At 36.0% G+C, this 20865-nt stretch overlaps 2 protein-coding genes across 4 annotated transcripts; one reads left to right on the top strand and one right to left on the bottom strand.

Annotated features, from left to right (window-relative positions):
• The first annotated feature begins 518 nt into the window (after positions 1 to 518).
• LOC113080419 (chemokine XC receptor 1-like) lies at positions 519 to 2171 on the top strand. The gene has a single exon (XM_026252596.1). The coding sequence runs from the start codon at positions 1180 to 1182 to the stop codon at positions 2092 to 2094; it is 915 nt and encodes a 304-aa protein (XP_026108381.1). The 5' UTR covers positions 519 to 1179; the 3' UTR covers positions 2095 to 2171.
• On the bottom strand, positions 1913 to 19118 carry LOC113080417 (ensconsin-like). 3 transcript variants are annotated; one of them, XM_026252592.1, is made up of 18 exons: positions 18995 to 19118; positions 18823 to 18897; positions 16141 to 16304; positions 15006 to 15120; positions 12371 to 12481; positions 12131 to 12232; positions 10383 to 10499; positions 8883 to 9064; positions 8553 to 8695; positions 7443 to 7684; positions 7201 to 7351; positions 6934 to 7105; positions 5832 to 5936; positions 5705 to 5746; positions 5542 to 5596; positions 5284 to 5422; positions 4720 to 4940; positions 1913 to 2037 (listed from the first exon to the last, which is right to left on the bottom strand). In XM_026252592.1, the coding sequence occupies exons 1-17, from the start codon at positions 19092 to 19094 to the stop codon at positions 4727 to 4729; spliced, it is 2229 nt and encodes a 742-aa protein (XP_026108377.1). In that variant the 5' UTR covers positions 19095 to 19118; the 3' UTR covers positions 1913 to 2037; positions 4720 to 4726. The 3 variants fall into 3 exon arrangements, with proteins under 3 accessions (XP_026108377.1, XP_026108378.1, XP_026108379.1); XM_026252593.1 differs by lacking the exons at positions 1913 to 2037; positions 12131 to 12232 and having other exon boundaries at positions 3232 to 4940; XM_026252594.1 differs by lacking the exons at positions 1913 to 2037; positions 12131 to 12232 and having other exon boundaries at positions 3232 to 4940; positions 8883 to 9040.
• Positions 19119 to 20865: the final 1747 nt, after the last annotated feature.

Genomic DNA, 20865 nt, shown 5'->3' with positions numbered 1-20865 from the left:
CTTCCTGTGTCTGTTTGCTTCTTAAGAAGAATGGCTTTATGTATCCCCCAATTGTAAATTGCTTTGGATAAAAGCATCTGCAAAAAGACCAAATGTAAATTTAAATGCTTCACAATCTTCATAAGGCTGTGGTTCTCTCGGTTGGTTGTGCATCATATCATTCCACACTTTTTCCTTCCACTCAACCTTTCTGTTAACATGCTTGGATACAGCACTCTGTGAACATCCAGCTTCTTTGGCAATGAATGTTTGAGGCTTATTCTCCTTGTGGAGGGTGTCAATGATTGTCTTCTGGACAACTGTTAGATCAGCAGTCTTCTCCTTGATTGTGTAGCCCAGTGAACCAAACTGAGAGATCATTTTGAAGGCTCAGGAAACCTTTGCATGTGTTTTGAGTTGATTAGCTGATTGGCATGTCACCATATTCTAATTTGTTGAGATAGTGTTTTTTTTGTTAAATGTGAACCAAAATCATCACAATTAAAAGAACCAAAGACTTAAACTACTTCAGTCTGTGTGCACTGAATTTATTTAATACACAAGCTTCACAATTTGAGTTGAATTACTGAAATGAACTTTTCCACAACATTCTAATTTGAAATGCACCTGTACATGATTTGAAAATCATTTTCTTCATCTATTTAATGAATGTCCCTGCTGTTGATGTTAATTTTGAAACTTGATTTTAAAGTTGCAAGGGCAGTTTTACTCATTAACATGAAAAGGAAGCAAATCATGTGTATTATTATGTAAACCAGCAGTTTCTAAACTCCCATTAAATGGCAACTACCTTAAAATGTTACTAAGGAATTGCCACAACACTTTAAAGAACAACTGCCTTCATTGTGAGAGCAATACTTTCAATTTCACATTTGTCAAAGAAAAGAGAAATGGCTGAGTTTTGAAGTAGGTCCCTTTAACCCTCCCACTGATCATTGAAAACACTCAAATATCCCTCTCAAAACATCCACATCACTCAATAGTAGCCTCAATTTGCTGTGCCGTTTTCTAGCAATTTGTTCAAGATTGCCAGAAGTACTACTTTTAGAACTAAAAAAAAATTAAGGTAAGAATATTCTCGCTCATTTTATTAGTGAATTTTTTTTTAAATATCTAATTTTAATCAAATTTAATAATAAATTCTAATAACAAAATTAATGTGATTATATAGAGAACATCATGACTGAAGACTATACATCTATAGAACCAGAAGACCAACTTTGTCACAAAGAAGAGGTGGTCAAAATTGGATCCATTGTTATTCCAGTTTATTTCGCTTTGCTGGTTGTGTTTAGTTGCATTGGTAACCTGCTGGTTCTGGTCATCCTGGTGCTGTATGAGAAGTTTAGATTGCTGATCAACATCCTGATCCTCAATTTAGCCGTGGCAGATCTGCTTTTCACTTTTGGACTTCCGTTTTGGGCCTCGTACTACATCTGGGGTTGGACATTTGGAGAGGTTGGCTGTAAAGCTGTGAAGTTTCTGTTCTACCTCGGCTTTTACAGCAGCGTGTTGTTCTTGACTGTAATGACCGTTCAGCGTTACATGGCAGTGGTTCATCCTCTGTCTGACTGGGAGAGATGCAGAGGCTTTTCAGTTGCTCCTTTTATCGTTTGGATCCTGAGTGGAACAGCTGCACTCTTAATCTCCTTTCATAGCCAAGTCTTAGAACATGAAGGGGTTCTTTACTGTGAATTTGACAGTATTCCAGTGAAGCATGCTGCTGTTTATTTACAAAATGTTTTCTTCTTGATTGCATTTTGCATCATGGGATTTTGTCAAGTCAGAATGTTCCAGAGAATCACACAATCCCGAACAAAGCGGCGACATAAGTCTATCAAACTAATATTCTCCATCGGGCTGGTATTCTTCATCGGTTGGGCTCCATACAACATTGTTATGTTCTTGAGAATTCAGCAGGATAATGGTCTGTCTTCGTTCATGGACTGTAATGTATCCATTCGTCTTGATTATGCATTTTACGCCTGCCGACTGCTGGCTTTTTCACCTTGTTGCTTAAACCCAGTGCTTTATGCTCTAATTGGAGAAAAATTTCAGAAACATTTAAAGACAATATTGAAGAAAATGTGTTAAAAAAATAAAGCAATTCTGATCTATACTGAGAAGAATTTCCTGTTGTTGTTTTGGTGTGTTTGTTAACTGCAGCACAAAGCATAACATACCACACAAAGTTTGGGTTGTCTTTTTTTATATACTGTATGTAGCAAGTATGCATTAAATTAATCAAATGTGACAGTAAAAACATTTATGGTGTTACAATAACATTTATTATGTTATTTCTATTTTTAATAAATGCTGTTCTTCCCAAAATTAAAAGTATTTGGGGGGGGGGGGGGATTTTCTGATGAGCCGGACAGGACTAATGATGTATTAAGTTATTTAGGTTTGTAGCAATCATTTGTATTGTAATTACTCTTTCTAGGATATGTTGGTCTTTTATATCACCATTCTCCTTTTTATTCTCATTCTCATGCTTCATTTTACATATTGCACAGATTGTTCTTTGTTTGTTTTCTTGTCTGCAACAAAAACAATAAAAAGAATATTTAAAAATAAATGTTCAAATAGAAAACAGTTATTTTAAATAGTAATATATCACAATATTGCGTTTTTTCCTTAATTTTTTATCAAATCAATTCAGCATTGGAGAGACTTTTTTCATAACGTTAAAACGCATTCCAACCTCACAAATCTCCATAATTAGAAAAAAAAAAAAAAGACATAATTTAGTTCATTACATGACCTAAATTAAATTTTCCACATTAAATAAAAGCTTCTTCATGTCAGCCTTGGCACATATGAACCACTCCTGAATCTAAACATAAAATCATTCTACATGCAAAAGTTTAATCTGTGGCAGGAAAATAAAATAAATAAATAAAAATAATTCACAACCACAGCAGTAACTTAATTTGACATGCACAAAGCAGCCATAGTCATTTCCAGATCAAATGTTTATTGATTTTCATCATTTGTACATGCATATTGATAGACTTGGTTGGGAGAAAACGCTTCAGTTTTTTTAAAGTGCTTGTTTTAAATAAGTCTTTACTGAGAAATCTGTCCCTGACTTCTCAGGTGTGCTTGATTTAAACCTTCACCCAGCCTCTTATGAACAGATTTTGTGCAGCATTTGTCTCTATTTTTTTAGTGTTTGCATATCAAAATGTACATTTTTTTAGTTTCAAGGTATTTAATTGATCCCTGCTCTTTTTTTTTTTTTTTGCTTGGTGTCCACTGAGAATCCACTGATGTAGATTACATTAAAAACAAACTGAGATAGTCTTATGTTGTTTACAAGATAAACTGCTTTATGATATGTCCTATAGGATACTTTGTTTCCAAAAGCCCTATTAAATATTAACGGCTGTGTCTCTTATAGGGCTTGGATGAAAACAGCTACATGATGCAGCAGGACTCACAGCATGAACTACAAGGTTATTGATGAACAGGGTTTTTCAAAAACAAACAGCCCTTTAACAGATCCTCAAAACTTCATTTCATCTGATAAGGCAAAGGAAAGACGTAGCAGCATTTAAATTTGAGAAGATTCTGCTTATTTTTTTATTACATTATGATTACTTTTGAAAGTGCTTAAACAATTAGGTTGCATGGGTTCCATCACTGAAATAGACATTACATTTCATAAATGTCTATAGTTCAAGTTGCTTTGGGATGTCTGTGATTAAAGCTACACGAAACAACAGCAGCATGAATCTCACAAAAACACATCCAAGTTACATTTCAACCCAAAATCTAGAGGGGGAAAAAGATTTTAAAATTGTTTTATTTCAATCAGCATTAATTATGGGCAGAAGAAGTATCATGTATAAATACCTCACACTTTACACAATATATAATTTTTTCCCTACAATTACTGTTATGAGAAATTGATGGGTGTGCCTAATTTTAACATTGATTTAACACTGAAAGAAAATACCTTTTCCTTTTAATTTTGAGTTAAATATATCATGGATATGTTGCGGAGTACATTCAATTCACCCAATTATGTCAGAAAATAACTATACAATTTTAGGCCAAGAGTTTTACTTCACTTGGATTGCGCAGACACTCGTACATTGGGACGGAATGAGATGGTCTTAGCAAACCATAGCAAAATTCATAATTCAAGAGACAAAAATCTATTCAAGCTTTGCAAAGTGGGAAGAAAATATGTTCTCTTCATCTGAACAATAATTATAAAACTAAGCAAAGAGTTCAGCCACTCGATTGCTGGCAAAACGCGAGCAAAACTACAAGGTTTTTCCATAAATCTATGCAAACACAACAAACATCATTCACTTGTCACACATTCCTTATGGCTAGCACTTCACCGGAGCTTCCACCACAGCGACGACACTTTTCTTCAAGTATTAGACGTGACTTCAGTCACCACGACGGTGGTCCCCCCCAAAAAAAACAGAAGATGTGGTTCCTAAGGTGCACCACTTCAGTTTGAGGAGACAGGAGCCGATTACAGGAAGTAGAAGCCAAGAGAGATTAATTTCGTAATTTCTCTTGCTGTTTTAGGCATCTAAGTGTCAGTTGAAAGGAAGTACAGTGAGGTTTTCGGGTTTCTTTCAGTCCTGTGTTGCAGGTTGCACTTCCTTCCTTATAAATGTTTAAACATCTAAATAAGATAAAAGGGCCATCGCATGTCACCCCAAATCCATGTTGTGTCCAGGCTGACTGACTGACCTGAACTCTACAGTGCTGGGTTTTCCTCCACTCCGCTCACATCATGCATGCTGCCGTTCTCTCTGAAAGCCAACATGGGAACCTTTCTCCTCTCCTCCTCTTCATTTTCCACCTCCTCTCCGTCTCCATCTTGACGGGACAGTTTGGACCCCGTGGGAACGTCTATGACTTCCTCGAAGGCCTCTGTTACAGCTCCGTTTTCTCTGAGCAGGGCAGTCACACTTGAAGTGAACAAAGGTGTCAGAGATTACAAACTGTTTGTAAATCAAGTCTGAGATTCTCTGATTAAGCAAACTGTTGGATTAAATGCTTCCACTTGTATTCTCATCTGGGATAAAAGTGTCCACTAAATTAATACATTTTAAATAGTGCACATACTATCTATAAACATTATATAAAGTGCTTAGAAAAGAAAAGAAAATTAGTTGGAGTTCCTCCTATCACCAGTAGAGGGCAGGAGAGATTAATTCACTGCATTACAGTATACTGATCCATTTAGTAGACAATTATCCAAAATGATCAAGTTAACTACATGGTCTAACAGTAACAGTACTCTGGTCTCACCTGTGACCTGATGTGGGCAGTTTGGGTGTAATGAAGCTGGTCCCCATGTGTCCGTTGCTGTCACTGCGTATGGTCTCAGAGATCTCTGGAGCCTGAGGGGCCGACATGCTTACTGAAGGGCTGCTGGACACTGAACTCGCTAAGAGAGACCAAGAGAGAGGGAGGTTAGTGGTGTAAGATTCATGACAGGAATCATAAAGCGCAAAAATGTCTCAAATATCATCTCAGCTGCACATAAATGTAAAAATCACAAGTCACCTGAATTCTGTCCGCTCTGCTGGCTTCCCTCGCCATTTCTCTGTGGGGTGGTTTTCTTTAAAACAGAAAGAGAATTAACAGAGTGTGTGTGTTAGTGAAAGTCAGCTATTTAAATTACAGCCTGAAAAGAAGATGGCAATTGCTCACAAATACTACACCTTACCTGATCAGATCGGCGTGTGCGTTTCATAATTTCCTCAAGGCGCTGTGACAGACAAGAATAAGCTCAGATGACACTAAAAGCCTGTAATTACCTTAAAACAGTGCTCAATGAAATGAACTCTGCTTACTTTCTTCCTCTCCATTCTCTCCGCCTCCTCTTTCTGGAAGTGTTTCTCTCTCTCTAGACGCAGACGCTCTGCCTCTTCTCTCTGACGGGCCTCCTCTTCCTCTTTCTAAGCATACAAAGAGACAAAAAATACACTTGGATAAATCTTTTTTAAAAATGTAATAAAGAAATTTGAATTGGATAAAATTATGAAGAAATCTGCATGCGTTTACTTTAGGGCTGCGAATCTTATTATGTTATTGAGATTAATGCAATGCTATTTAGCACACATATTACAAAAAGTGGCTTTAGAAAGTGCCAGCATGTTATTTGTTGCATTTGTATTATTATCATTAACCATGAGCCTATCGCTGGCCTACAGTATACATAGTATGCAATATTTATGTATTTTATATCGAGAAATTATAATGAGAGGTAAATTACATTTTATTACAAAAAAACACTATTTTTATAATGTTTGGAGTTGGTAAGATTGTAAATTTTTTTTACAAGTCTCCTCTTCTCATCATGGCTGTGCTGATTTAAATCAAAAACACAGTAATATTGTAAAATAATATTACAAATTGAAATAAATATATTGTATCATTACTCTAGTTGTCAATGTCACACGATCCTTCTGCTGAAGAAACATTTCCCATCAGTTGAAAACTTTATATTTTTGTGGAAACCATGATAAATTTTCATCAGGATTCTTTGATGAACAGAAAGTATAAAAGAACAGCCAAAAGAACTTTAAGTCGCTTCAGAAAAAAGTGGCTGCTAAAATGCAACAGCATTATCTTTTGAAAGACTTGAGATAGAGATCCGAGATCGAAATCTTTTGTAACACTATAAATTATAGCATTATAAAGCTTTATTTCATCCTTGTTAAATAAAAATATGAATTACTTTTTATGAATTGAAAAGGAGTGTATATCAATTAATCAATTCTGCCAAATTCAAGTAAATGTTGAATTATCCATAACAATATCATGAAATTAATCACGATTTTTATCATCTATTTGGAGCCCTAATGTTAACAGTGTTATCTTACTGAAGCGCGCAGTGATTGCAGAGCGTTTAACGATCTGTCTGGATCTGATCTGTCGTGTTTTTGTGTGTACCTGTCTCTGCAGGCGCTCCGCTTCCTCTTTCTCCTTCTGAGCTTTCTCCTCCTCTAAACGCTTTGCCTCCTCCTCCTCTTGTCTCTTCTTCTCTTCGGCCTGCCGCTGTGCCTCCTCCTCTCTCTTTGCTCGTTCCTCTGCCTTCCTGCGGGCAATTTCCTCCCTGCTACGCCTGTATGCACACAGGTACATAATGATTTCAAGATTTCTTTCAAAATAAATACGTTTAGTGCTTTGTCTGGCTAGATGAAAATCTCTCAAACACACCTTTCAGCCTCTTCCTGCAGTCTTTTCTCCTCTTCTTCTCTCTCTCTCTGTTCTCTGGCCTGCCGTCGTTTCTCAGCCAGCAGTCGTGATGCCTCCTCAGGATCTGTTGTGCCTGCAGAGGGCCGTGTAGTTGGAGAACTTCCTGAACTTTCTACAAAGACAAAAAGAGGCACGGGAGTAGAATAAATGATGCTAGTTTAACTGAACTCGATGGTTGATAGTGGCTGTGCAGTATTACAGACCAGGAGATGGTTCTGATTTAGTTGTAGGAGCCTCTGGTTTAACTTTAGGAGGTTCAACATCCTCTTTTTTGGCCCCCTCTCCTTCTGGGGTAACTCTCGGGCTCTCTGATGTCACTCTGTTGGGCCTGAGATTGCCTGGTGAAGAGGATGGGTTACTGGGAGACAGAGGAATTGATGTTGGAGGAGGAGGAGACCTGGACTTTTTCAGGTTAGGTGTCTTCTGAAGAGGTTTAGTAGAGCCCCTGAGAAACAGATAACAACAACAATAATGAATCAGTGAGTAAAAGTAGTTTATAAAAATATTTATTTGAATACCAGTTTCAAACTTCTATTTTAGTTACAGACATTCTCTATTCTACTCTATCTTGTTACTATATATTTTAGCTTAAGTTTTAGTAAATATATTTAAGAAGCTAATTTCTAGAATTCTATACCAAGAACAAAGAGGAGTTCTAGCATCACGGGAAGATTGAGAAATAAAAAAATGTACATTTATTTGGTTATTATTTAATATACATTACATATTATTTTAAATATAAAATTAGTTTATACATTTTTCATTCTGTGCAATAAAATTCTAATACTACTACTAATATGTGTATCTTATATGTAATATTATTAGTATACAATTATAATAGAATATTATAACATTAAGAATTGTAATATTTGAAATATTTATGTATTTAAAAAAATATATATTGTAAAAAATTTATTTAATTTTTGTTCCAAAATTGAATTGTTTTATTTTATGAACATTTCTATGTTATTGTCATATATTTTAGCTTCTTTTAGTACTAATATATATATATATATATATATATATATATATATATATATATATATATATATATATATAGTGATTATATTGTGAATATATTGTGATTATAATTATGAAATCGAAAAATAAAAAATGCAGTAAATGAGAAAATATGAAATAATTCTGAAGTTAAGATAACATAACAGGAAAATCAATGATTATGCAAATGTACATTTATAATATCTATTTTTGTTTCAAGCCCATGTGTAGTTTATAAATATATAACTCTGTTGATTGTGAAATATATTTTTATTCTTCACAGTCTTGTTTTAATCTTAAATTGCCATTTCTACCTGGTGGGGGAAGGATTGGTGACCCTGCAGCGATGACCGGCAGGTGAAGGAGATCTCTTGGGTGTGAACAGGCTCAGACTGCTAGTGGGATATGACAGGTTACTCCACGACTTTCTCACATTGTCTTTATCCTTCCTGTCAATCTGACCAATGAAACACACAAAATACCGTCTTTGAGAGACACCTACGGTACTTCCATACTACATTAAGCAAAGATCAACACACTACAATTGGCCTACATAGATTCGTAAGGAAGCTTAAGCACAGACACAAACAAATTCAGCACATAATCACTGTACAACAATAATAAATCTTGTGCGTGTTGCTTACCGGGAGAATCTGGGTGGTCTTTCTGCGAGTGCTGCTATCTGGAGGGATATACCCTGCTCTGACTGGTCTCTCAAAAGTAAGGCCTGCTTTGATTGGTCGCTCAGCGCTGCGTGACTGGATGGACTTGAAGGACATGGAGCTCACTGGGTGACAGGAGGCTGAGCGAGGACAAACGTGGGTCACTGTACCGCAGGCAAGTTTAACCAAACGACCAGGGAGTATTACGGGGAGAAATAAATTGATTCAATATGGACAAGAGGAGTAACAGGGAGGGAGGAAGGTGTGCAGAAAAAAAGGTTAATAAGGGGGGATGAAATAGTGGAAAGAGAAGAAAAAGAAAGTGTGTATTAGTATCTGTATAGTATCTGTAAGAAGGACAATCTGAAAGCATGTTCAGAATGATATACTGCAATACTTTTTTTTTTTTTTGCATTATGATATTCACTGTGCTCATAGGGAATTTGCCAAAAAGTAAATTATAAACCCAGTGACATATTATATACCATGATGTGTTTGAAATTTCTAGGGTGACAACGGAATTAGAAATAATAAAAAATAGATTTTACTATGCTTTTAACTGATTTCATTAGATTGAAGTTGCAATAAAAAAGCAAAACATTATTTTTAATTCAGAGACAAATATAGGACTTACTACATTAAAAATTTTAAGTAATGAGGTCAACGACAACGTAGCATACTTATTGTGTGAAATATATATTGGTACTGCAAAGTCTTTCAAATGATTATAAAAACAGCAGGCAGTAAATAGTACGGCACAGTATGCAGTAAACAGTGCGGTAGTATTTCATTCTCTACAACACAGACACTTTAATTCCTCATGAGTAAATGATGACGCTTTTGCCCATGATAGAATTTAATTAGTTGATAAAAGCATCTCCATACAGAAGAAAAAAAAACACCAAACGATTAGCAGGAAACAGCCACATATAAATAGACACAAGCTATTGAGAGATTAGCATCAGGTCCATTTGTGCACACAGACGCACACATCAGTTTAAGATGAAGTTGGCAGTAACTGGGCAAGGCTGTCGCTAAAAGAAAAGTCTGTCTGTAAATGGTGTTTTGTTTTAGCACAAGGGCCTTGCCAGAAACAGCCCTCACTGTTCTACAATACTCTCATACCACTCTTTCTCTGCTCTCTATCTTTGTACATGCGTGTTCGCAATAAAATGTCCTGAAGATCAGCTATTGTATAAGTTTCGGTTGCAAACAGAGTTAAAACTACTTTGAAACTGCAGTCTATGTGGCAGAATAACAATAAGATGTTTCAGCTTAACATTTAACAAGTTGAAGCACCAACACAAGTTATAACATACATTAGAATTATATATATATTTATTCTTTTAAATAGCTGGTAAAGGCACCAAGAATTGTAAGTTTATATCTCACAATTTTGTCTTTTTGTCCCAGAAATATGAGAAAAAGTGTCAGAATTGTGAGATAAAGTTAGAATTTACCTTTTTTAATTTAAGCAATTACCTGCTTCTCCAGACAAAGACATGGCGCTGCGACTCCTGGCCAGGTAGGATTGTGTTGGTGTCTGTAGTCGATTGATCATTGTATTCTCCCATGGGGTAAGAGGCATGCGACGCGTACCTGGAAAAGCACACATATGCAAATTCTCTCTTATAAACTGTCACTGTCATTAAAAGTAAATATTTGGTTGTTGAGGGACAAAGTGCTAAATAAGCAGCTTGCACATGCAGTAGAGCAACTGAAAAAGATGCATCACATCCATTAATAACATCACATGCCTAGAAAAGGTATCAGCTGAATCATGCATGGTTTATGTAGAGTTCTGTGTTAAGCAAGACTAACCATGGTAATACAGGATTTCTTACCCTAAACATAATCATTAGTGGAAAAACAACATGAAGCCAATTTAAAGGCACAGTTCACCCAAAAAACGAAAAATTGCCTAAAGTTTACTCACCTTCTGGCCATTCATGATTTAGATGGATTTGTTTCTTACTCAGAAGAGAAGACTTATTTTAATAAGTCAGCTTACGAAAACAACTTCTTGAAGTTAAAAAGGTCTTAATGGATTTGTTTCTTACAAACACACAGCTTTTCACTTTACAAGATGTTAATTGATGGACTGGAGTGGTGATGTTTTCATCAGCAGATTGGACTCTCATTCTGACGGCACCCATTCACTGCAGAGGATCCACTGGTAAACAAGTGATGTAATTCTACATTTCTCTCTGTTCCCATGAAGAAACAAAGTAATCTACATATATTGGATGGCCTGAGAGTGAGTAGATTTTTAGCAAATTCTCATTTTTGGGTGAACGATTCCTTTAAGATTGACCATTCAATCAAGGAAAACAAGGTTAGTTACCATAAACATTACCACTTGTATAAAGACAACATGAAACTGCAATCACAACTCACAATTTAATGTGTGCAAAGTGGCATATTTTTAACTGAAATAATATTTTGGCCAGGAGGGGATGTTATCCATCAGGATTTGATTGTATCATGAAAAGCTACAAAATTAATATTTTGTCCACACCAAATAGCCTGTCACACAGCAATAAAGTAATTTCAGTAACTACATTATGAAATTTGTTTTTATTAAAAACAACATGCACTGATGAATTTTGCATGATTAAAAATCTATCATCTATCAAATTTTCATCTATTTGATTTCATGTTGTCTTAAAAAAAAAATTGCTAACTGCTGCAGGAAAAAACATGCAAGAACTATAAAAATACAATCAAATGAAGCATGCATACACACACACGGAGTAAACGGTTTACTTATTATTGTTATAGCTAATTTATTACTTTCAAATGCCTAAACCATTTAAAAGTTTCATAAACTAACATGCAATAATTGTAAATACTGGAAGAGACAGCATGACTCCAGAGATTTGCGTAGCCAGAGCTCAAGACTGAAAATTACTGAATAGTTTTATATATATATAAAAGCTCTTGGTCATGCTCACATTGTGTGGATGCCAAGGTAGCGCTTACAATGAAATTCATCTAAAAGTTAATGTGTACTTTAAAGGAACAAAAGGCATGCATTTTAAATAAATTGTATGTATATGTAATTAAAATCCCATATTGACACAAACGTAATTGACTGTTCTGTGAACCGTTCAATTCAGTCTTTTTTTTCCATTAATGATAACTTTATTTGCAGTCTGGAGCCAAGGGTAGCACAGGTTTGAACCCAGTAGGAGAGCATCAAGAAAGATTCTTGGATTTCTAAAATCCACCTGCTGATTTGTCCTGAGGGATCTTCTCTTTGGAGATTTGGGATTTAGATTGTGTTTTTTTAATCAAGCAAGACGACGAGAGAGATGTCTGCTTCTGTAAGGCTTGGATGGACAATCACACAGCACACAAATACACACAAAAACAACATCAATTCAACAAGGTGAAAACAAAAAAAAACATCTTAGAGACTAATTTGGCTGTGAGATTGATTGTGCAAAATTTAAAGCGATTGTGTTTACCTCTATCTGGTGAATTCAGCAAGGTGGCTGAGGAATATGACAGGCGTTTTGAAATGACTGGGTCTGTGGGTTTGGACAGATTCATAGTAGAGACTGTCCTTCTGTCAGTATCTACAAACACACAGACACAAAATACATCATCAGATGCAAACTTAATAATACTTAAAAGGCATAATACAGACAAATGCAATAAAGAAAGAACTAAAGGGGAAGGGGAAGAGTGCATAAGAGGCTGTATTGAAATGTTTTCTACTGTGTGATTACCTGCAGTTAATGGATGCTAATTTAGTTCTGAGAAAAGTGCTTGGCTACGTGTACTAAAGACAAAAGAGGATGGAGGCACCCTCATCAGCTTAATGCTCACAATCTGCCCTCCATCTGTGTGTCCCAGAGTGGACAGACACAAAACTAACTGGAAATCTGTGATTAGGGCTTTGCGATATGTTGAAAATATCTAATTGCGATTTTTTTGACAGATATTGCGATTGCGATTTGATTTGCGATTTTAAATTTGCAAAGTCAAGATTCAGCTCAATATTGCCAATACTGTGCAGCACAGTATCATTACCCTGTTGGAAAAAAAATACAGAAATTCTTACAGTTTCCATTAAACCATTACAAAATTCCTTTTTGCTTTTAGCATTATTCCAATAGGAATTACTGTTGTTCTATTGATTGCCATCTGCCAGATTACATCCCACTATTAGAATCCGTCAAATAGACACCATTATAGTTTACATTAAAACCAATACAATTCCCATTATAAATCTGAAATCCATTCAATTTTCAATTGTGGTTTGGGAGGGGTTCTATATAGTTTTATCATTTTTTTTTTCTTTTTTCAGTAGACAAGATTATAATGGTATAACTACTTTTACAGAATTAACTTAATTACTTTATTTCACTGGAAATATTTGTTTATTTTATTTTATAAATACAGAACTGTATTTCTTTAGGCAATTATTAAAAGTATAACATATATTACACTGTATTTGGGTTTTTAGGAAGAAGTGGAAAATGTGCTGAATGTTTCATTTTATTCAAGTGAAATTAGCAAGCAGTTAGACTGAATTTACATTCGTTTTACACGCGGAGCCAGGCGCGAGCTGACGAAGGTTTTGCACGTGCTTCGAGCCTCATCCATACTGCCAGATGCGCTCATGGAGATTCGCGGTGCAGGGGCGTGCGCGAGAATATAACAGAGCGTTACGAAACGGCCTGCGTGAGTGCAGCAAGTGTGAACGGCTCGTCCGTGACGCGGGATTCGCGCCGCGTGGGGAAGAGAGGAGCGAGTGAGAAGCATTCAGAGACATGCTGTGTGTGCGCTCTTCTGAATTGGAAATAGCGAACATGCAATACGGCATGCTCTTGATGAATTGTGACGCAGCTCTTGCAAAATACCTTTTTTGTTCGTTGTCTGTCGTTTCGGAGCTTAAGTTACATAACGTTTTTCTTTAGTTTTAATTTGCCTAACTATTGAGCTGACACCGTTTATTTTTTTTAATGGTGGGCGTTTACCACTCATGGCTGCTGTGCTCTGGAACAGAGTAATTTCGCATCAGGCTTTTGTGATTAGCGAATCGCAACGTCTCAAATCGCGATTTCGATTCGATTTCGATTAATCGCAGAGCCCTATCTGAGATGTCTTTAAACATGCTTAAACTGATCTAACATTACCAACATCACCATTATCAGACTTTAAAGGGGTCATATCATGGAAAATGTATGTATAATATAAAAAAGATGTATAATATAAAGACACTGATATACAAAACGTTTTTGGACACATCTTAAAATGTTGTGTATTAATCTTAAAGGTGTAAAAGCAAAATGTGGACTACAAAGAAAAGCATAAATGTCACCTTTAAAACAAAAACTACTAAAACTACAAGCCACATCTAACATACTACTGGTTAAGCAGTTTGTTCATGTTTCTGGTTCCATGCTAACCGTTCACAGGAAATTAAAAGGTGATGGTCACTCATTTATGGGTGATGCTACAAGCTCTAGCTAGTGCTTCTAGTCTGCTGGTCTACAATGATGATTATATTTCACATTTAGAGCAAAACTGCTGCTGATGCGCCAAGCTGAAAACACCATGATTGTGCTCTAGCCCAGCTAGATCCAACGGAAAGACAGCAGAATCATCAAAACCTGAGAAATAAATATAGAGAGAAGCAGTGAAAGAAAGAGAGAAAGAAGGATTCAGAACCATACAGAGCAAGAGGGATATTGATGGAGCAGAAAATAAAGGAAACAAATGGAGTGTGCCGTGAACTCATGGCTCCGAGTCAGCAAATGTGAGCAGAGCAAGAAATATGCCATACTGCAAAATATATGAATTTATATTTTGACACTCTAAAAATAATAATATTAGAATTTTAAATCCTGACAAGCAGGCTAAAATAAGCTTGTATTTGGGTTGCACAATTAACCGAAAAAACAACTGAATTGGGTTCAAAATATTCCCAGTATTTGATTTTTTTTCTTCTGTTTTATCATCCTCCAGACAAAAGTTAGAAGCACAAACACTTCTACACAAGATGCTGTAGTCCACCTCTATACAACAAAAACACAATTTGATTTCCACAATCTCTTATACAGTAGTATCACATTGATTATTCTTTGTGTTTACCGCTGATGTGTGAGGTGCTAGTAGAGATTGTTCCACCCCAGCTCCAGCGGTTGGACTTCGGCCTGACTCTCTGACTCCTCTCCATGGTCCTCCTGATAACAGCCTCATACCGGACCTGAAACGTACACAAGGACATTCTCAATCCAGAGAGTATTCGATTGGACAAAAATGCCCTTTTATTTAGTTTTTTCAAAAAATTTATCCTGCATGTCCACCCCCTAACAAACACATACCAAAAGTACAAATCTATACTGATGAGCCCTTTACTTACAAAATTAATGATTTGCCTTTAGTATTTATTTTACAATAATAAAGAAAAGATCTCTGTATATCTTCAAAATTATGACAATGTAATGGTTCTCAATCAAGGAGCTTCAGCAAATGTCCAGGGCAGTCTTAAAAGACATACTCCAGCCTAAAATGAAAATGTAGTTACTAATCACTTACCCCTATGTCGTTCCAAATCCGTAAAAGCTTTGGAACAAAATAACGACTTCATTCAATAATTCCTTTGTCAAAGATCTCCTCTGTGTCACTCCATATCACCGTGATATGTATGCTCTTCTCTGTCCATTGTGCCACAAGGATGTGCTGTTTCTATGTGTTTTTAGCTTTGATTTTAAATGAAACAGTGCATCCTTGTGGCGCGGAAGACACAGAAGAGCATACGCAGCATACAGTGATATGGAGTGACACAGAGGAAACCTTTGACAAAGGAATTATTGAATAAAGTCGTTATTTTTGTTTTTTTCACTTACAAAAAGTGTTCCTATCGCTTAATATAACCCAGATTGCACGTCTGATGGCAGATGGAGTATTCAGACGACGACTTTTCATACCTTTTATGGACCTTGACACTGTTATTTACTTGGCAGTCTATGGGACAGTCTCAAGCCTCCAGGTCTTAATTCAAAATATCTTAAACTGTGTTGCGAAGACGAACAGAGCTTTTAAGGGTTTTGAACGACATGGGGGTGATTAATGACAAAATTTGCATTTTTTTGGTGGAGTAACCCTTATTAATATAATATTATTTAAAGATTGTTGTACTATGAATCTTTGAAAGAGTGGGGCTGTGTGTCAAAAAAAGTATTCTCTGGTAAAACTGCAGTAAAGTGTTTCCTGGTGACCCCACCTTCTCCTCCTCCAGTTTCTGCCGTCGTTTCTCCTCCACAGCAGCACGTCTCCTCTCTTCTTTATCCCGCTGCTCATCAAGCTTTTTCCTGCGCTCCTCCAGCTGTCTCTCATGAAACTGTCTGGATCTCTCCTCTCTCTCAATCCACTTGGAATCCCGTACAGCTGCACAAACACAATTCAGTTCAAGTTAAGTGTATTTGTATAGCACTTTTTACAATGCATACTGTTTCAAAGCAACTTTACAGAAAAAAAATTGTTTCAATGTTACAATAAGTATTCTGTTATCAGAAGGAGATAAGTGTGTCAAAGTAAGGTCCATATGTAATATACAACTTTAAGACAACACATTATGTGACAGTAAATGTGTGAGGCAGTGATTACAGTTTGTGCTCATAATGATTGCAATAGAAGGATAATATCTAACAGTTCTTTCGATCCAAAGTTGGCTTCATCCAGAGTCTTTGCATATGTTGACGTCATCTAAAATCCTCACAAATGAATGACCTTAATCAGGTGCTGGACCTTTGCAACCTAAACAACCTTTCTGGTGTAAGGAGGTCTGGAAATCAATCAGACTATCTATCAAACTATTGTTTGATCCAATCTCTTGATATATCTCTCGATCCAGCCATCAACCTGTCTATCAATCAATAAGGCTTTTTAACTTTTCTTTTAAAACCTGTTTTTCAATTATTGAAAAAGGCAGTTATTGAAGGACGGGGCAATACAACAATGCTGGACTCCACAACCTGAAAAAATTGTGAAAAAACGTGGTTCACACAAGATTAGCTGATTATAACAAGCCTTAAAGGTACATTTGCACAAACAAAAGTTAATTTAATGCTACAGCCTAGAGTAAAGGTGGGAAATGGTCAAAAATGTTTGGAAAGTGATCCTCAGGTAAAAATGATCAAATATAAAGAAAGGCAGATGTAAGTAACCAACATTGTGGATTATCAATTTCATTAGCATCCAAGCACTTCAATTAAATGAGCAAAGTTAATCTGCCAATCTTTCTCTGGCCTTTTTGTCCTGGCCTCTAACGCTTAACATAAAACCGGGTGTCCTAGTAACCACCATGCCAAGAGTTTACATAACAACTGCTACAGCAACATGCCCATTCAGTTAGTCATGCAGTAACGAACAGAGGAGAACAGACAGACACGAGAAATGGGTTAAAGAAAACACAAGAAATGTAACCTAGGGCTTTCCATGGCGAAGGTTTGTTTTGACATAAGAATTCACATGATTTACTAAATTACAAGAACAATATGTGAACATCTAACTTTGCTTTTAGACTATGTTTACTACTAGGGCTGCCCCCATTATAATCGATTAACCTTTAGTCGACGAGAAGAGGCTTGGGCAACCAAAATTTTATTAGTTGCAAAAAAAAAAAAAAAAAAAAAAACAGAATTCTTCAGAAAGTGGTGAGGTCATGCTGTCTGTTACGAACATATAGTTAACCGATGGATTTTTGGCAATATATTAACGTTACATTCAAACACTCGCCCATCCTTCATCGACCTCAAATATGGCTTATCATCTGAAATATGTAAGTATCAACTTTAAATGGGCGCTCAATCTAATGTCAACCTAGAAAATGTGCATCATGTGGAGTGTGAAAGCTGAACACTAGCACGTGTGCTCACAGCGTGACAGATGGTGGCGTCGAGGTGCTCCCTTGCTCTTAAAACACTCTGTAATTTTGGTCATAGAGATAAGAGTAATACATCTTTTGAATCTTAAAGCCTCTATGTTTATTTGTGTGCACACACTATAACAAAAAAAATTTCACTTTTGTAAAATAATGAAAGAAATCAAGATGCACTTTCAAACAGCATGAACTCTTGTGTTTATGCACTTATTAGGCTATGTAGGAAATTCAATTAAATTCTTTAGTCGAGGGCATCCCTTCTTATTACCCATAAAGCCTCTCATTAGGACTGAGTGAGTCTTTGGGTCAGGAGGGACATTTCTAAGGTTACAGTGTTTTTCAGAGTAAACCACTGCAACCCTTTGAGGCAACATGAAATAAATGACCAAGCGAATGACCTTGTACTTTCTTAACAATTGTTTCTGTTCTTATAATGGCTTTTAGTACTAACAAAACTATGACATATGTAAATGGCATTTCAGCTGTGCCAAGAAGTGTCAATTAAAGAAGATGTAAAAGAAATGTGAATTGTTATTATTCATATGAACTAAATGTCAAGCTTTTACACACACAATAAGTTTTAGCTGTGACTGTTTTTAACATTTTGTGTGTGAAGAATAGCTTTGAAGCTTGCCAGAACTACTCCTCGAGACTCATCAGTTCTTGCATGACAAACTACATTTCCCATCATTCTCTGTGCAGCACAAAAGACACACACACACATACATACATATATATATAAACAATTACACACAAAACGTATATTTTTTTATTACTAGTTTTGTTATTGTATCACTAAGAAAAATCAGTCAAGACGTTAAAAAGAGATATGAAATTGTCCTATGTGTACAATTTTTCCTGACCAAACTGATACAAATGCGTTACAACTTCAAGTCTCGTTGTACCTAATTTCCCACAGAATATACTGCTTCATTCTGGAATATGTCAGATTAACAAAGTAACATGCATTGCAAGGGCACTTTTGTGTTGCCATTAATGACAACGTGTGTATGTTTGTCATACCATTCTGCTTCTCCAGCTCCTCCCTTCGTTCACGGGCGAGTCTCTGCCTTTCATCGATCTTCAGCGTGAGAGGCTCTGCATACACAAGCACATAAACTCTGTATGAGCTCTGGCAGTAAAGCTGGAAGATGACTGTGTATATACAGCTAGCAGTATGTGCGGTGAATCTGACCTGGTCTGGTAACGATGTGTATGTCTGTAGGGCGTGGGAATGGTGTAGGTGTACTGTCCAGACGCAGAGGAGTCCGGCTGACTCCATGACGACTTCTCATCTGCTCTAAGAAGGTAGTCAGAGCCTGAATAACAAGAAAGAGGAGAGTGAAGGGGGGAACCCAGCCTGTTTATTCATCAGTATATCAAGAATAAAGAAAATCAAAAAGTGAAATACAAAGTGAGTCATTTATATCTGAAACACCCATGACTAATATTATCAAATGTATTGGTGGTTTCAGTATTAAAATTAATACTGAAACTTTAAGGACTCACAATACCAGACATAACAATAATTAAATCAAATAGATGAATAAATCAATAGTAGGGCTGTACAATTAAACTGCAGAATGGACTGGTGTCTACATTATTTCATAGGGCCATTTGTTTTGTTTTTAATAGCGCTATCAATTAATCGTACTGATATATGATATACCAAAATAATACGATTAATTAACACATCATATGCCAATTAATTCAAGATAAAGTTATTATTAAAGATAATTTCAAGTCATTATTGTGTTTAATTAGAAAACACTGAATAGGCATTACAAAAATAGCAACATACAAAAATACAAATAAATACTGGAAATATAAAATATTTTAAAGAAATGATACTTTAAAAATGAAAAATAAAGTGCCAGTAGGTGGCAGCAAATCACTTGCTGCATCCAAATCCGCATACTATCAGTCCTAAATAGTCATTCAAAATCAGAATTAGTATGTCACAAATTGTAGTATGTTGAAATGAGTATTCCTAAGGTACCCGGATGGTTTACTGCTTCTGGTAGAAATTGGAAGTGCAGATATTCTGCATGCTCTTCACAGCTAATATTGCCCACAACCACAATGTGCGGTAGACAAGGATTTAATTAGAACTACAAACACGCATGAAAAGTGTTAAAAAACCCTACAACACAAATACAACATAGCTCTCCTACTTTGTTTATGTGGTAAGTAAAATTTTAAGTACTTGTAATGTAACAGGCAACCGTTAGCAAACGTTATTTGTTTTCAGTGCCTATCTAAAAGACGGATCATGGTTCGGGATTCATGGTTCTTGTCTGATGCCACTCAACCAAGCGTTCTAACCACAAACTCGCCCTCCCCACCCCCAACCATTCGACTTTCCATAGTCTGGAATTATTTAATGATATTCTAATAGTCCACTTTGTGACATCACAAAAACCCCGGAAAACAACGCAGTAGTCCAAACGAGCCATTCGTTGTAGTTCTTGAAAAGGGATTATTTTTTTTTTTATGCCCAAACATACAAACTAGGGGTGTCGGCGATTTACCAGCACTGAAGATAACCGTGTTATTCAAAGCAACAATTATCCAATATTGTGTTAATTTAGTGTGTGACGATATACACTTAATACAATTAGAGACAACACCACATGTAAATACTTCATCGCCAGCACCTGGTTGAGCTCCCAGATGTCAGTATTGTTCCTTAACGCTGACACCTTTCACACAAGACAACAACACAGTGCTTGCAGCTACTCAGGGAGAGTAAGGTGCCATTATTTTACTAGTCATAGAATGGGAAACATTATATTAACCTATTAACAGTGGTTTTCTGAGTTCATATATTTAAGTAAAGGGGGATTATTTACATAAGTAACACTTTTTTTCCCACACCTTTACCTTATCTTTATTTGTAAGTAAAAACTTATGTAACTTTCTATTTTTTCTTTCTATCAGCCAATGATGATTCTGAAAGAAAACTTAACTGTAGTAACACATGCAACTTTAACACACATCTCACTGACAGAGCCACACACTTGAATTTCAATGTTGCAGTTAATGTTGGTTATTTTAGGAAATAGG

Source organism: Carassius auratus, unplaced genomic scaffold (assembly GCF_003368295.1).
Source record: "Carassius auratus strain Wakin unplaced genomic scaffold, ASM336829v1 scaf_tig00031272, whole genome shotgun sequence".
Lineage (NCBI taxonomy): Eukaryota > Metazoa > Chordata > Actinopteri > Cypriniformes > Cyprinidae > Carassius > Carassius auratus.
Note: the sequence above shows the minus strand (reverse complement) of the source record. Positions and strands in the feature narration are given on the sequence as shown.

Excerpts from the sequence above, each read along its gene's own strand:
- LOC113080419 (XM_026252596.1), top strand. The coding sequence starts at position 1,180 with ATGACTGAAGACTATACATCTATAGAACCAGAAGACCAACTTTGTCAC.
- LOC113080417 (XM_026252592.1), bottom strand. The coding sequence starts at position 19,094 with ATGAGAAGTCGTCATGGAGTCAGCCGGACTCCTCTGCGTCTGGACAGT. Across the intron at positions 5,747-5,831 it reads AGAGAATGGAGAGGAAGAAA|CGCCTTGAGGAAATTATGAA; the intron begins GTAAGCAGAGTT and ends TGTCTGTCACAG. Across the intron at positions 4,941-5,283 it reads CTGCCCACATCAGGTCACAG|TGTGACTGCCCTGCTCAGAG; the intron begins GTGAGACCAGAG and ends GTTCACTTCAAG.